Below are 15,465 nucleotides of genomic sequence, written 5' to 3'. Positions count from 1 at the left end.
GGATTCCAAGACAACATCAGCAAATTAAAATGCATTCATGTACATTATTAAAGCCGAGATCCACATTGGTGTAACAGTGCCACTGGTCGCCCCAAGCACATTTGTTTTTGTTTTCTTTTGAAACGGGGCAGAGGAGCATTCTACATCATGGTAAAAAAATATCATAGAACAGCAGAGTATGTTCTATCGCGTGTGCAATGCTGTCCGAGGGAAAACTACATCTTTGTTGTAATATCGCAAACAGACGTGGCAGTTTCACCGCTACCGATTCCAGATTTAACATGCACACATCTTGTATTAATGTCACTAAGAGCAAAGATGATCACCTATCACAATATGAAAACAGAATCAAGACCATGTTTTCATATTCTAATCTGGGAAAAACAGAACCAAAATCAGCTCTGAATGTTAGGAGAGACTATTTGGATTCAAATCCACTAGGGATATTGTGCAGAGTGCTCACACAAAAAAAGTAATTATGGTATACTCAAATAAAGAGTAAGTGCTGAAACTTACAAAGTAATATTTCCTACTCTTAGGAGTGTACTCTGGGTCCCACTCCTCGTCTGGCGGGCGCTCTGGGGGGGCGTTGCTCATATTAGGAGGGGGGTTGCAGTTGTTGTTTCCTTGGTAATTGCCCCTGTTCCAGCCCCTTCCACCTCCTCTCACTCTGGGGAGCTGAAACCAAAACCAACAGGGTCAGACTGGGGGTGTAGTGTGAAGTTGCCCATAAACACTGATCTAGCATTTCCCCTATTAATGGCTAAGGTTAGGATTGAGGGAGGGGAAGCTGATCCTAGATATGTACCTAGGAGAAACTTAGTCTGAGCACAATCAACTATTATAATTTCCAATATTCACAGGGCTTGGACTGAGGGCTTGGACTGAGGGCTTGGACTGAGGGCTTGGACTGAGGGCTTGGACTGAGGGCTTGGACTGAGGGCTTGGACTGAGGGCTTGGACTGAGGGCTTGGACTGAGGGCTTGGACTGAGGGCTTGGACTGAGGGCTTGGACCTGAATAAAAAAATTATAGCTGCAGGAAAGCAGTCCCGATGTAAAGATCAAATACATCAGAGATGGAGAGCGAAAGAGCGAGTAAGCGGGATGAGAACATCAGGGGCTCTCAGTCGGCTGTGGAGAGGAGGAGTCAGGCTTCTACATTGAGTATTGTGTTTCTGAATGTCACATGAGTATTACTTTACCTTTAGTAATCAGGTATGGATTAAGTGTGAAATAGAATCATCATCCTCCTCATTTTCCTTATCATCATCATCATTAGGAGGAAGGAACAGAGCAGAGAAGCACAGTCTATAGCGAAGTTATAAAGATAGAAAATTACAAGACAATCAAAGTCATTCCACAGTGTACTCCAGTCCATACAGTAGGCTGGCTCGGTGAAACAGTAGAATACGTCACACAGAGAGAAGAACTTACAAATCCTCCTCCACGTCCTCGGCCCCTATCCATGTGGCCCTCGTAATCCCGGGGGGGACCTCTCTCCATGTGGCCCTCATAATCCCGGGAGAGACCCCTATCCATGGGACCTCCGTAGTCCCGGGGCCCGAAGCGAGGTTTATTGTAGCCCTGGTCCATGTGCTCCATCTCCTCCCCCATCATGTGGTCTTTACCTCTGAACCCTCCTCTGAAGGGAGAGGGAGAGGAGGAGGAAGAGGAGGAGGATGGAGAGCGATCACGCTTCTTCTTGTTTTTTCTGTGAGCAAGAGGGGTAAAAAGGGGAAATTACAAACTAGACTCAATTTGAACTGAATCTATATTTTAAGTGCTGAACATGAAATCGCAAAGAAACCTTGGGGTGGAGAAAATGACATGCATATAGTTTATATAACCACATTCCAATGAAATAAACAATTCAGGGATGGAGGAGACTATGGGGAGGTGATTTTAAAGTAAACTGTAATAAGCCTACTTGGATTTCTTGTGGTGTTTGGCGGATCTCTCTGAGGACCTCTCTTGGCTAGGTCCTCGGGAGCCTCCGGAGCCCTTGACCCCGTCCCGTTTATGCTGCCCAGGCTCCTTCCCAGAAAACCTTTTACGGCGCTCTATATCCAGACGCAGGTCCATTGGGTCACCTTTAGGTTTTTTACCCTGATCCTGTGGAGATATGGAATGGCGGGCTATGTTATTTGCCACTTCCGAGACCACAACTTAGAAGTGGGCAACATAATGAAGTAATGATGCCTTTCCATTTCATGGGTTGCACGTTTCGTCACAATATTGTTTTGAACATTCATTTTAGAACTGGTGCCCAACTGAGCATTCTATTCAATGCATTGTCAATGAGCGCTGATGGAGATATATTAAAAAGTGCATTAAAGTGTCTTGGAAATACAATCACATTTCAAAAGGAGGAAAATAATTAGTAAGAAAATGGTCATCATTGTGATGTCACCAGATTGACTTTAGATGCAGTATAACATTAGCTAGCTAGCTAAGATTGAGGGAAGAACACCAGTTTTTAGCAGGCTAACATTAGCATTGCTAGCTATTTTTGAGAAACTTTGCAAGATAATGACATTTCCATCTGTCTAAAGTAAATTTAACCGCATGATAATGCTGGCAAAGTTGCTGCCTACAAAATATTTGCCTACTTTAGCAATGTCAAATTTCCAGGCCACTATCGTATAATTTAAACAAAACAGTCATTAGCCTCCGTTCAGAATGACTGGGCTTATCACGAGGGCATCTTGAGAACGTTCATAACAATGGCATGGCGTGACAGTGACTGAGGTGCAACCTATGAATATATATCAAAGATTAAGTAACAATTAAATAAAAAACACATGCAGTGAAATAAGGAAGCTGTGTGTTTGTAGTATTGCACCCCATCTGCTGGTGATTGCACAATAAATGCATCCCTCCAGAGAGCCAAGGCCATCTTGAAATGTTTTCTTCCAAATAACTTAAGCTCTATATCAAAGTATTTTGAATTGATGTACTCAAGTAAACAGATCAATCACGTGTGTTAATGTAATCTTAGTTCATTTTCTAAGGCTTTATTAAACGGAGTAACTTGGCCAAGTAACATACATTCACATCAACAGACATATACGCACTCATGGGAAACAGGAGCATGCTTTTAAGATATCCTTCAAAAACAAAATCATTTTACTGAACTTGAAAACATGTTGCTTGTTTGAGGAGAAATACTTACGATGGCATTGCTTAGGGTCCCATGAGAGGCTTGGACACAGCATCTTAAGTCACCTCCTTTTAGCTTTTTCTTGGGTACGTACATACCCGCTCAATAACCATATCTCATAGGCTGGGGGGCTCGCTTGGGATTACAATACACAAATTGGGCTCTTTTGATTTAGACTTATGCATCTCCTTTAAAAGAAAAGCACAAGCTGAACACTGCTGCTTTGGATCGTCTCAATCACCTTATATTTTTACATCAAATGTCAAAAAGGCCGGTCACCTTGTAGCTGCAGTCCTCCAGTTCATCTAGCAGGTGAGAGTGTCTCTTAAACGCACTGGGGGAGACATCGATTCTCCTGGAGGAGAACACAAAAGGAAAAGGCACAAGGTGAGTTGGATATGGCTTCATCAAAGCATGTACTTAACACACTATAGTGTCAAAGTATTTGAGAGTATTTCATTTGTTGAACACACAACTTTGCAGCTATACTGAACGCTTAACGTAAACTCATAGCAATCTGAAAAGAAGGCAACCAATACTGGCTGACACTGTTATGACTGCCTTACCTATGGATTTCTGGACTCTTCCTTGGCTTCATCAATTCCATCTCAGCGGCTTTTCTTTGGTACATGGCAAATCGCTCACTTAAAGTCATGCCTGAAGAGCTGAAATGTTGGGCTGCAGATGGACGACAGATACAATATCTATATAGTCTTTCTCGTCAATGGACATCTCTAACAGATTAGACCGGGTAAGAGATCCATTTCACCAGCCATGTTGGCGGGTGTTCAGGGCTCCACAGTGCAAACATTTCACGTGCCTTTGTGAATAAATAAAAGTATAACCACATTTATAGTAAAATCGCACAAAGTAAAAGAACTACAAATCCTATATAGCCCATTCCACCTTGTGCTGCAACACTACCTGGCTGAACTGAGTGAAAGATTCATTTTTAGAAAAGCTGCATACAGGCATGAAAGTTTACTTGAAGCGAAAGACTACTGAAGTTAGACTTTGTCCTTGTTTCTTGGCTATTTACATTGTTTTGTTTACAAGCTAGGTTGTTTTTCTATGTATGAGTTTCAACTGCTAAGGAAGAGAAGATATAACGCTCCTATCAAAAATGTTTATAGCTAACCCAAGATAGTGTCATTTCAGCAGAAAATATATATTTTGGCTGGTAAATAATCCGAGTGGCTGGTAAATCCTACAAAGGGACAAGTGATTGAACAGTCCATGGAACTAGTGAATATTTCAAAGCTAAACCCCACTGCTGTCCTTGTTGTGTCTGTGGCTTCATAGACAGCACTTTATGGTCCCCAATAAGAGACCTTACCTTTGATGTAGTGCACAATGGTGACAATGTGCTGCGCAAAAAGCTCCGAGGGGCTGCGTCTGAGCTGAGCTGCCTGAATATGCTGGAAGATGGAACGGAACTCTCCGTGATCTTTCTTAGCGGGATGCACCAGATCCCTGGACATACCACGCTCCTTGGTCAGACCTCCAGATGAGGAGCTGAGAAAGAGAGACCAGGTGGATCAAGCAGATACAAAAATGTTTTGTTCAAGACCATGATGAGTTCCATAACATTTTTAACTTTCAGGTAGATCAAAAACTATCCTGTGTTAAAAATTATATTTTCAGAAAACATTAACCCTCCAAGCAGTCTGTTGATGAACAATAATGGTAATGCTGCTTACCTGGGCATCTTGTCAAAAGAGTTGATACTAAGCTCAAAGTCATCCCTCTTTCCAGAGGGCCTGGGTAGGGGTGACTCCACCCTAGAGATGGGGAATAGGGCCAGGGGCCTGTCCTTCTCCCTGCTACCTGAACCCCTAAGGGCCACGGTTGCTATGGCTGGGGATGTACTGCTCTTCTCCTTGTCTTTCTTCTCCTTTTTCTTGGACTTCTCTTCTTTCTTGGAGGCCTGCTTGCGGCTGCGGTAGAGCTCCTCCTCCATGTGCTCCAGGTCTTCCACCACATCTTCGGCCGTGTCTCTCAGTCTCTCCTCGTCCTTCCCTGGGGGGTAGTAATGGGGTTCGTCTTCCCACTTCCCAAACACGTCCCGTGTTGTCAGGGTGGCTCCTTTGGGCTTGGCCTCCTCTTCTGCCTCCCTCTCCCTCTCTCTCCCTGCAGCCTGAGACTTGAGGAAGGCCTCTTCAGCTTTGTCCAGGAAGGGCAGGGACATATCGGCCTTGGAGCTGAAGGAACCTGCTGTTATGTTGAAGAGGCCACTGCTAGTCCTGCTCTTGCCTTTCTCTCTGCCGTCTCCGTCTGTGGTGCTTTGGTCCCTGTCCCGGCCATTCTCCCACTCTGCCGCCGCCTGCTGCTTTTTGCTCTTGTTTTCTGCCAAGAACCTGGACAATCAGACAGAGAAGTAAATGGACGTTTACAACATGTTATACAAAGAAGAATGTCTAGTTGTGTTACAGAATCCCAGTTTTGTAACAGGGCACGGATTAAATTTGAATGCTTTTCGTCACAAGGGGTACAAATATTGGATGATCAACAAACAAGACAGCACAACCATAGAGGTGACAACACCACAGAATGACATGTAACACTTACAATAGCATAGGTCTGGTATTGAAATAATTATACTTAATCTCCACCTCCAAAATTAGGGGGATTTCATACAACTGAACCTACTTTCAATGCATAGCAGAGGACAACAGCCAGCGACTTTTTAATTGTTGTCACTTGCATTTGAAATGAGAAGAGGACTGCCATTGACTATGGCATACAGTTTTAGCTGTATTCTTCCAAGGATCTTTCTAGCTGAGCACAGACTGAACAATTTTAAAATAATAATTACAATCACAAACTGGGATGAGGAAAACTCAATTTAAAGAAAACAAAACAAAACAGGTATGATGAAAGACAAATGTAGCAGAATATAATGGGAAATATGGAACATACTTTTTGAAAGCAGAGGAAATGGCACTCTTATCGTCTGCCCTGGTGGGATCCTCCTTGCCAAGGAAGCCAAACCCGCTGAAGGAGGCGGTTGGCCCGGCCTTGGTGGAGCCCGGTGGGCTGTTGGTGGAGGGAGCACTGCCAGTGCTGCCGATAGTTCTCCACAACGGCCCTTTGGGTTCTGATTTTCCCTGGTTGGCACCAACAGCAGGACTGCTGCGTTTGGGGCTGGTGTCATAGTCACTCAGACCCTGCCATTTCCCAGCAGAATCCTTATCATGAGTACTGGCCTCTCCCGCCTGTCCTTCTGCCTGCTCCCCAGCCCCTCCTCCGCTCTCCCCCTTGGCCTCTGCTGGCGTAGGCCTGTCCTTTACATCCTTGGAGCCGGGCTTCCCCGAGCTAGGGCTGCTGCGGCGTTGCCGCGGGGATGAGGAGCGGGAGCGAGACGAGCTGTGGCGCCCCCGAGACCACCGAGAACCCCTGGAAGACGAGCGGTCAGAGTATCGAGACCGTGAGTGGCTGCGGCTGCCCGAGCGTTTCCTAGGAGTGCGGGAGCGTGAGCGGCCTCTCCTGGGGCTATGCGGACCGTGGTGATCCTGGTCGCGGTGTGGCCCGTCCCGGTGGCCACCCCCCCGCCAGTTGTTGGCTCTGTAGCCATAGCTGTTCCCTCCTCTCTGGTAACCACGGCGAGGGTAGAAGCCCCGGGTTCTACCGCGGAAGTAAAAGGGTCTGCGGAAACCGCGGTTGTAGCCTCTCTGGTAACCCTGGTTGTTCTGATAGTCTCTGGTGGGATAGTTCCTGCCGTGGGACGGAGAGTGAGATCTGGAGCGGGAGCGAGACCTGGAACTAGGAGAAGAGAAGAAAACAGAAGAGGAGGAAGAGGTATGTTAAAAGATACTGTGTGGTCAATGCCCATACAAGTTTCAGGAGGTAGCCTAAAACATTGTAAACCATAAACACATGTTGAGATCCAGTCTGGTGTATTCAGACAGAGAGGAAAAGTGTTGTTTCGACCGCCTGCACTTTGCCAACTCAGGTGTGCGTTTGCCCGTCACCAGACAATTCACTCACAGAAAACAATGAATAAACCCCACAGGGATTGACATTAAGTTCTCATAAAGGCACTTACTTGCCCGTCCGTCCGTCCAGCCGTTTTTAATTGCCTGAAGAAGATGGTCGCTTGACCAGAAAATGTAGTCAGGGCCCTATACTACGAATGTAGTTTGAGTTGGCGAAGTAAGTTTGGTCAACTGAGTTCAACTTGGGATAACCGGTACCATGAATGTGGCTCACCTTTTAGCGAGGTAAATGTCTATGGCAATGAATCTTTTAGATCTAACCTGCTCCGGGGCAGGCTAAATCAGGGCTAACTACATTTATCCTAAATGAAGTGTCTGAGCCATGAGTTGAGGATCAATTAAATCCAATTCCCTCCCTCTCGCAAATATTGAGTCATCGTCCACTTCATTTGAGGAAGACAACAGATAAAATACTTTTCTAATAAATGTGTTTGTGTGCAAAACAAATGTATTAAAATAACTAGCACATTACCAATTTAGTAATGACAAATGCATTTGAAATTACTTCATTATTTTATCATAAGAGTGTGAAAAAAAAGGGTGATCGTGCATTGATAACCACACCAAAGTAACACAATAAAAGACAGCACTTCTAAAAGTATATTTCCACCATACCCTGCTGAATTTGAAAGATATCTAAAAAATGAAACGCTTTCGGTTCAAATGAAAGTGACTTGCCCATGGATTGATGTTTCAGCACTGTCTCAATGAAGAGTTTGGCATTTGACGAGCCATGTCAGACATGCATGCACAGTTACAAGCCTGCTAGAGTTAGTGGCAGGCAGACGAGCAATATCCACCGTCGTAGTACGGATTGTTTGTAAATTATGTCTGAGTGTTGGAGTGTGCCCTTGGCTATCCATAAATGAGCTGGAATGTGAAGCGGGGAAAAAAACTGAGTAGACCTAGCTTGCTTTGTAGTATACCCCTCAGCAGTGGTAGAAAAAGTACTGAAATGTCATTCTTGAGTAAAAGTAAAGATACCTTAATAGATAATGATTCACGTAAGAGAGAAAGCCTCCAAGTAAAATACTACTTGAGTAAAAGTATTTGCTTTAAAATATAATTAAGTATCAATAGTAAATGGAATTGCTAAAATATACTTAAGTATCAAAAGTAAAAGTATGTGTGTGAATTGGACAATTTTCCTATCCAAATGTAACGAGTACTTTTGGGTGTCAGGGAAAATGGAGTAAAAAGTACATTATTTTCTTTAGGAATGTAGAAGTAAAAGTTTGCAAAAATATAAATAGTAAAGTAAGGTACAGATGCCCAAAAAAACCCTACTCAAATAGTACTTTAAAGTGTTTTTACTTAAGTACTTTACACAACTGCCCCTCAGATGTATTCAATAGCTGGGAGTGAATTAAACAAACAGCACAGACCATCAGGCTAAAGAAAACTGACTGTAAATTATCTGGTTGTGCTCCAAGTGGATGGGACTGAGGGACTGTGTTATGGAGTATTCTGTCCACTCGGGGGAGCTACAAAACCATACACTACATCACTAATTACAACTCAGCAAATATTCTACTGCTGCCATTTTCCTCTGAAGTCTCAACATCTTCACTTCAAGGTGCCCTTTGACCAGATGGAAAGAGCAGGAGAAGTGCCCATTCTAGCATTATAAGGAATAAAATAGCCAGCGTTTCTTACGAAAACAATTTAAATGTAGGCCTATTCATGCAAATGTAGCCACAAGCCAATGCATTTGGTTAACTCCTGGAGAGCATAAAAGTCTGCTATCTAGGTCTAACACCTTTGAATAGTTTAAGATCATGTCTTGCCTGTTACACATTCTTCTTTAAATCAATGGAAATAATGTAGAAAGAATGAAATGGAAAACCACATGGTGGTAGCAGTAGAAGTACAATAACATTGAAAGTACCGTGCCTACAGTACATCAGCACACCTTACATATCATGGAAAATACTAACTAGCAGGCAAATTTTAAAAACGACGAATGCAAATTGGGGCCTTGCAACAAAACCCAAATTAGAACCCATGCAGCAAGCAAACCGGAGATTAGTTTCTACCCATCAAATCAAGTTTTATTGGTCACATACACGTGATTAGCAGATGTTATTGCGGGTGTAGCGAAATTCTTGTGCTTCTAGCTAAGACCATGCAGTAATATCTAACAAGTAATATCTAATAATTACACAACACACCATGTACAGCAGAGGGGATGGGGGGGAACCCCCAAACAGCCAAATCTGTCATGTAAGCCTCTAATAAAACCCCCCATAACTTACCGCTTGCGCCTTTTCATTGGAATATTCTGGAGGTGATGTGCTAAGCAGTGAGCAACATATAACACTCACAGTAGTGAGAGACTCCCATGTCTGGTGAGAGCGCGTGTGGTGGGACTGGAGCAGTGGAAAGAGGCGGAACACATTGGGCCAAAACGGGAAGCATTTTCACTCTAATCCTTGAAGGGAGTGGGGAGAAGAGTTTGGCCTGGGTTCTCCCCCCCCCACACCTCCCTCTCCTTCCTTCTGCCAATTCCTTCTCTCTTTATAAAAGCATGCACTTCCAGCCATTACTTTCCCTTTGGACAAATCACCCAAATGTATGTCACTTGTCTTATGCATTGCTGACCATTAAAATGAAAGAGGTCCCAAGCGCTTTGTTTTGAGCCCTAAAGCATGGCATAAAAACAACATCTCCTGCCAGAGTGGGATCAAACTTTAACAATAGCATATATATATATATATTATACATATATATATATATATATATATATATATATAGAGCATTGATACTAGGGCCAGGACAATACCAGTCTCACGATACTCATTAGTATTGGGAAAACAGCCCTCATGTTGGAAATAAACATCATCATGGTGTCATTGAGTCACATTTATTTATTTTCCAAGCTATTGCACACAACATTTAGCATACAGGAGGTTAAAGAGTAACTTTCATGGAAAAACATTTTAGGCTTAGTTATACTGACACACTTCAATTCTGGCTCATTTTGACAGTTCGTTGCAAAAGTGATATACACAGACTGTACAAAACATTAGAGGCACCTTCTTAATATTGAGTTGGACCCCGCTTTGCCCTCAGAACAGCCTCAGTTCGTTGGGGCATGACTCTACAAGGTGTCAAAAGCATTCCACTGGGATGCTGGCCCGTGTTGACTCCAATGCATCACACAGTTGTGTCAGGTTGGCTGGATGTCCTTTGGGTGGTGGACCATTCTTGATACACACGGGAAACTGTTGAGCGTGAAAAACCCAGCAGCGGTGCAGTTCTTGACACTCAAACCGGTGTGCCTGGCACCTACCACACCCCGTTCAAAGGCACTTAAATATTTTGTCCTTCCCATTCACCTTCTGAATGACACACATACACAATACATGACCCAATTGTCTCAAGGCGTAAAATAAATCCTTCTTTAACCAGTCTCCTCTCCATCTATACTGATTGAAGTGAATTTAACAAGTGACATCGACAAGGGATCATAGCTTTCACCTGGATTCACCTTGTCAGTGTATTTTGGTCTTTTGGTAGTAAATCTAGTTCGTAGGCTACACTCCCTTCTAGATGTGCTGAGTGGTACCACCTCAAGGCTTACTATAAAAGCAGGTGACAGCACGGCGAATATATTTTGCATGATGCTTCCTTGACTACTGCCGTTACACAAAATTGTGAAATCAGTATGGCACATTTCCGCATATGACCAAATTCAACATTTTTGCTTACCCTTTCATACACATCTATGTGGTTTTAAGAACAAATGTGTAGGCTATGAGGATTATATGATGTTCATATTCATAGAAATAAATGACAATGGTGGACATGTCACCTCGTTTTTTTCTCATCTGCTATAACTGATTGATGGTGCAGTCCGCAAAGGCAGTTGGCTCATAGTTAAAAATATGAGTTTGAATCCCAAACAGGGCAGATATTATTTTGATCCTATATTTACAATATTCATCGATGCCCACACACTTCTAATTCTGAAAAGTGAAAGATTACTACCAGGGGTCACACTGATAGTAGTTGTAGGTTTTTATACAGTACCCAAGACCAACCTGTGAATTAATTTGACCATTGGAAAAAGAGCTACTGCGTAAATACTGCAATACAGGTTGGATTGAATTGAGCCCCTAACCTTAATTTTCAAGGTGATTGCACTTTTCACAATACCACATAAAAAGAAAAAAATCCATCCCATGGGATTTGAACTTACACCCCAAGTAGCAATAGATGTCAGGAACTCGGCGCCTTACCACCGTGAGCAGACTGTCCAGAGCCGTATTTGTTTACAATGCACATATTTTTTTTATCAGAGTGTGCCAGTGGACTTCTGGTAAGTATGCTTTAGTGAGAATGTGTTGGGATCAGGTACAACTACATTTACCCACCACCAAAATAAATATTTGAGCAATTCCCCCCCACCCACAACTTCTCACGTGAATGCATTTCTTAAAACAAATTTAAAGTGTAGGGCAAAGGCTCAAATTGGAGTTGAGAGTTACCCTTTAAAAAAGGACCAAAGAGTTTGTCGGCTTCGTGTTTTCATTTTGCTATAAAAAATGTTTTTAAAAAGTATTTTAAATGTGTGATACTGGTATTGTCACAGCCTCAATGGATACAGCACATCAGCCTTAATATGAAGAGAGGTTAGTCTTCTAGTAGCAAAAGAAGAGCAAGCAATAAACATACATTAGTTGAAAGTTTGTTTTACCCAAATATTCTAAGAATAGATATAGCCTAACTCCAGGCTGAAGAACAGGAAATACACATATTCAAATCTCACGGTGGGTAGGCTTTCCATCCCAGTAATCTTATGAGAAACAGGACTGGATTACAACTTCATACAGTAATGCAGTGCTCCCCAAACTTTGAGCTGAGATCCCAGAGTCAAAATGAAGGCAAAGATCTACCGCTCAGAATTTTTTTTAACATTTAAAAAAAACGTAAGCCTGTGCAACACTAACCTATTAAAACAGTTCTGTAACAATGAGGTTTGTAGTAGGCTATATGCCAAATACATTATCACTGCATATCGGTTATGCTCGAACTGTCCTGCCAATGTTCTTCTCAGACCATAAAAAATATTTTAAAACTTGAGGAATATGATCACACTGGTTATAAATCATCACTTGTGGTATTACTTGTGAGGCACAGCTGAGTGAGCATACATTTAAATAAATGTGCTTTTAATTTTTTTAACTGATTATGCCTGCATCTGATGGTCTGTCTCAGTGGAGGGAGAGCATCAGCAGGTCAACCTCCCACTGTCAGACAGTCCCTTAGCCCTCCATGTAGACTGACCAAAAAGGGGAGTCTTCCAGCTGATAGCAAAAATCGAGTCATACCACATTATTTCTGCCTCATGCACAAATTCATGTTGTTACTCCTATGACCAGAGAAAGTGATTTCCTCTATATTAAAAAACACATCTACCAATAATAACTCCAGCCTATCAATACATTTTGATACTAATTTATTGAAGCTGCAATGCTGGTTGCAGCGCGATTGGAGAAGCACATTTCATGGCTTATAAACGTGTTGAATAAAAACGTAAACATGAATTCACTCAAATACAGAAGCGCTGTTGTATTTGTTGATAGTCTCTCTTTAGTCATGGTTTTAGACATTTTGAAATCACAGTATCTTTTCTGTGCGTTTGAGGAAGCTGCAGACAGACACAGAGGGGTCAAATGGTGGGGAAAACAAGTTCATATTGGTTATACCAGAACTGTGATTAGGTGCGTGTCATTTTTCTTATTTAAATTGTTACTAAGCCACAAACAATGTCATCAAATCATTGTTCAAAACAAAAAAACAGTATTAGGCCTAGTTATTTTAAAAAAAATCTAGTCTGTAGAATGATTTTCAAATTGGTAGGGCCATGTTCCTCTTATCCATAAAATACTCAGATATCAGTTATTAGCCTACCTTTTAAAAACAAATATTATAGCCATATCAAGTGTAGGCCATTGTTATTTCATCTTGATCATCTAGGTATGCACATTTGCGCCATTCTTCCATTACGCCTCATGTCCACCAGATGCAAACTGTTTTCCGGCGGAAGTCATTCATTGTCAATGGAGCAGTCCGCAATGCGATGTTGGGGGTGCCGTACTAGGCTGCGGTGTGTTCGGTGTACCACATACGTTCAATATTTTCAACTCCTGCGTTGCTTTATCACGCGGTAGTACAAACATTAGTACACAGACACCAACTAGCTAGCTTTTAGCTAGTTGAAAAGTGAAGCACTTGGATGTCAAGTACAGAAAATGCTGGCTAGACATCCAGAAAAGAAAAATGCATCTGGTGGACATCGGGCATTAGGCTACATTTGCTTTTTGGTTAAGGTTAGGAATAAGGTTAGTAGTGTGGTTAAGGTTAAAATCACATTTTAAGAAGAGAAATTACAGAAATAACCTGGTTTTTTAACTTTGTGGCTGTGGTAACTAGTGACGAACGCTACTTTCCGACATAAAAAGGAAGTGATGGGATTTCACTTATAGTATAGCCTGCCTTATACTAAATCAGAAGGGGGAAAACAATGGCTGACTTGGTGGAAAAGAAAGCAGGTCTTTGCTTTCAGGCCGAGTGATAAATGTGAGGGATCAGCAGCAGACCCGACTGAAGTCACTTGCAGAATATGCTAAAAAATATCAGGGCAAAGGACCTCCGTCAACATTAACAAGTGAATCATCCTGCTGAGTGCTCTACTCTGGGGCAGAAAAGGTGAACATGCTTGTGTTCCTTGCCAGAAAACTTTAGGTCTACCTAAGACTTGGCAACAAAAACAACTAGACCTAATTGTTCCTCATTGCACTTTAATTTTAAAATGGAGCCTATATTCAAAATACATTTCTCATAGGCAAAAATACTCTGTCAAATCTTGAAAGACTTATTTGCAGCATTTGTTTTTTTAGACTATTTTATATGCCTATATTTAGGATTTGTACAGTTTATTAGGCAAAAGGCATAGCCTGGTTAATAGGCCTATTTGTTTTAAGCCTAAACCAATGTTCATGCAAGTGTTAATAGTTTTCTGACTGTGGTGAACTTTTATATAAAATGCACAATTTGTAAGTTATTCAAAATAAAAAGTTGTTTTTCAGACAACTATGACACCAACTCATCATCAATTCATTTTTTGTTCCCACTTATCGAAAGTTCTGCTACGGGAACTTATATGCTCAGTTTACGGACATTAATAAACACTTCATAAATATTAGTTTAACTTTTATTGATAGTAGCCTATGTGTAGGTCTATAGCCTATTGTTGGTTTGGTTTGCAAGGATAGAGTCTCTCTCTGAGTAGGCTAGGCCAACAAGTCACATTCAAATCAAATGGGGAGAAAAAGGGGAAATTAAGATTTTAAAACAATAAGCCAGACAGAGTGTCTGCTGTAAACATCATCCAACATTGGAGAGGGTAGGGAAAAATAACAAAAAACACATTAGGCCCCATCTGACATTTTGCGCTGCTTTGGTGCCCTCCATTATTTCTACATTGTTCTCTTGCATTAGCAACTACCACACATGTATTGAACATTTTAGGTTATGGCAAATAGGGAATAGGCCATTTGGCATGTCGCCCTGCTGTGTGCTTGCTGCCCTGCCAGACTCAAATATGCTAAAACATAGTTTGTGACATCACAATGTCATCATCATCGACGATGGCTGAAAAACATTGTTGATAGAAGATGCAATCATAAAATCGTCCGACACTAATGCAAGGCTTGATCGTATTTTTTTTTATACAGAAATGTTTCGCAATTGACCACCAAATAGGGGAAGGAAGTTCAAATAAACCTTACCTGTAGCGGTGCTTCCTGGATCTGGAGCGGCTTCTCGAGCGAGACCGAGTGTAAGACCTGGATCTGGACTTTGATCTGGAGCGGGACCGTGCAGGGGAATCTGGAGCCTTGGACATATCCGCAGTTACAACTGTCTAGAGGTTTACCTGTCCAACAACAGGGTGATGTTAGTATGCACTGGGTAATACACTTGTGCTTTAGACAGTTCTCAACTTTCATGCCTATTGAACAAAATTGATACACCTAAAACCAGGAAGTTGCCATCCTTGAAATAAGCACAGAGCTACAATAAAACTAGTTTACTTGCAAAAATATACAGTACTAGTCAAAGTTTGGACACACCTACTAATTCAAGTGTTTTTCTTCATTTTTACCATTATCTAAATTGTAGAATAATAGTGAAGACATCAAATCTATGAGACAACACATACGGAATCATATAGTAACCAAAAAATGTGTTAAACAAATTAAATTACATTTTCTATTTGAGATTCTTCAAAGTAGCTACCCTTC

At 41.9% G+C, this 15,465-nt stretch overlaps 1 protein-coding gene across 4 annotated transcripts in view; it reads right to left on the bottom strand.

The window, feature by feature from the left end:
• thrap3b (thyroid hormone receptor associated protein 3b) overlaps window positions 1-15,465 on the bottom strand; it is a 37,292-nt gene that overhangs the window by 2,994 nt on the left and 18,833 nt on the right. For 3 of the 4 annotated variants that reach the window (XM_035757626.2, XM_035757624.2, XM_035757623.2), the window contains exons 2-10: window positions 14,953-15,098; window positions 6,081-6,923; window positions 4,862-5,518; window positions 4,498-4,676; window positions 3,728-3,839; window positions 3,441-3,516; window positions 1,929-2,113; window positions 1,436-1,712; window positions 517-678 (exon numbers count right to left, since the gene is read on the bottom strand). In XM_035757626.2, coding sequence (XP_035613519.1) covers window positions 517-678; window positions 1,436-1,712; window positions 1,929-2,113; window positions 3,441-3,516; window positions 3,728-3,839; window positions 4,498-4,676; window positions 4,862-5,518; window positions 6,081-6,923; window positions 14,953-15,068 — 2,607 coding nt within the window. In that variant the 5' untranslated portion in view covers window positions 15,069-15,098. Of the gene's footprint in view, window positions 1-516; window positions 679-1,203; window positions 1,310-1,435; window positions 1,713-1,928; window positions 2,114-3,440; window positions 3,517-3,727; window positions 3,840-4,497; window positions 4,677-4,861; window positions 5,519-6,080; window positions 6,924-14,952; window positions 15,099-15,465 lie in introns of those variants that run through there. The other variant, XR_004823118.2, reaches the window with a different exon arrangement.

Source organism: Oncorhynchus keta, chromosome 19 (assembly GCF_023373465.1).
Source record: "Oncorhynchus keta strain PuntledgeMale-10-30-2019 chromosome 19, Oket_V2, whole genome shotgun sequence".
Lineage (NCBI taxonomy): Eukaryota > Metazoa > Chordata > Actinopteri > Salmoniformes > Salmonidae > Oncorhynchus > Oncorhynchus keta.
Note: the sequence above shows the minus strand (reverse complement) of the source record. Positions and strands in the feature narration are given on the sequence as shown.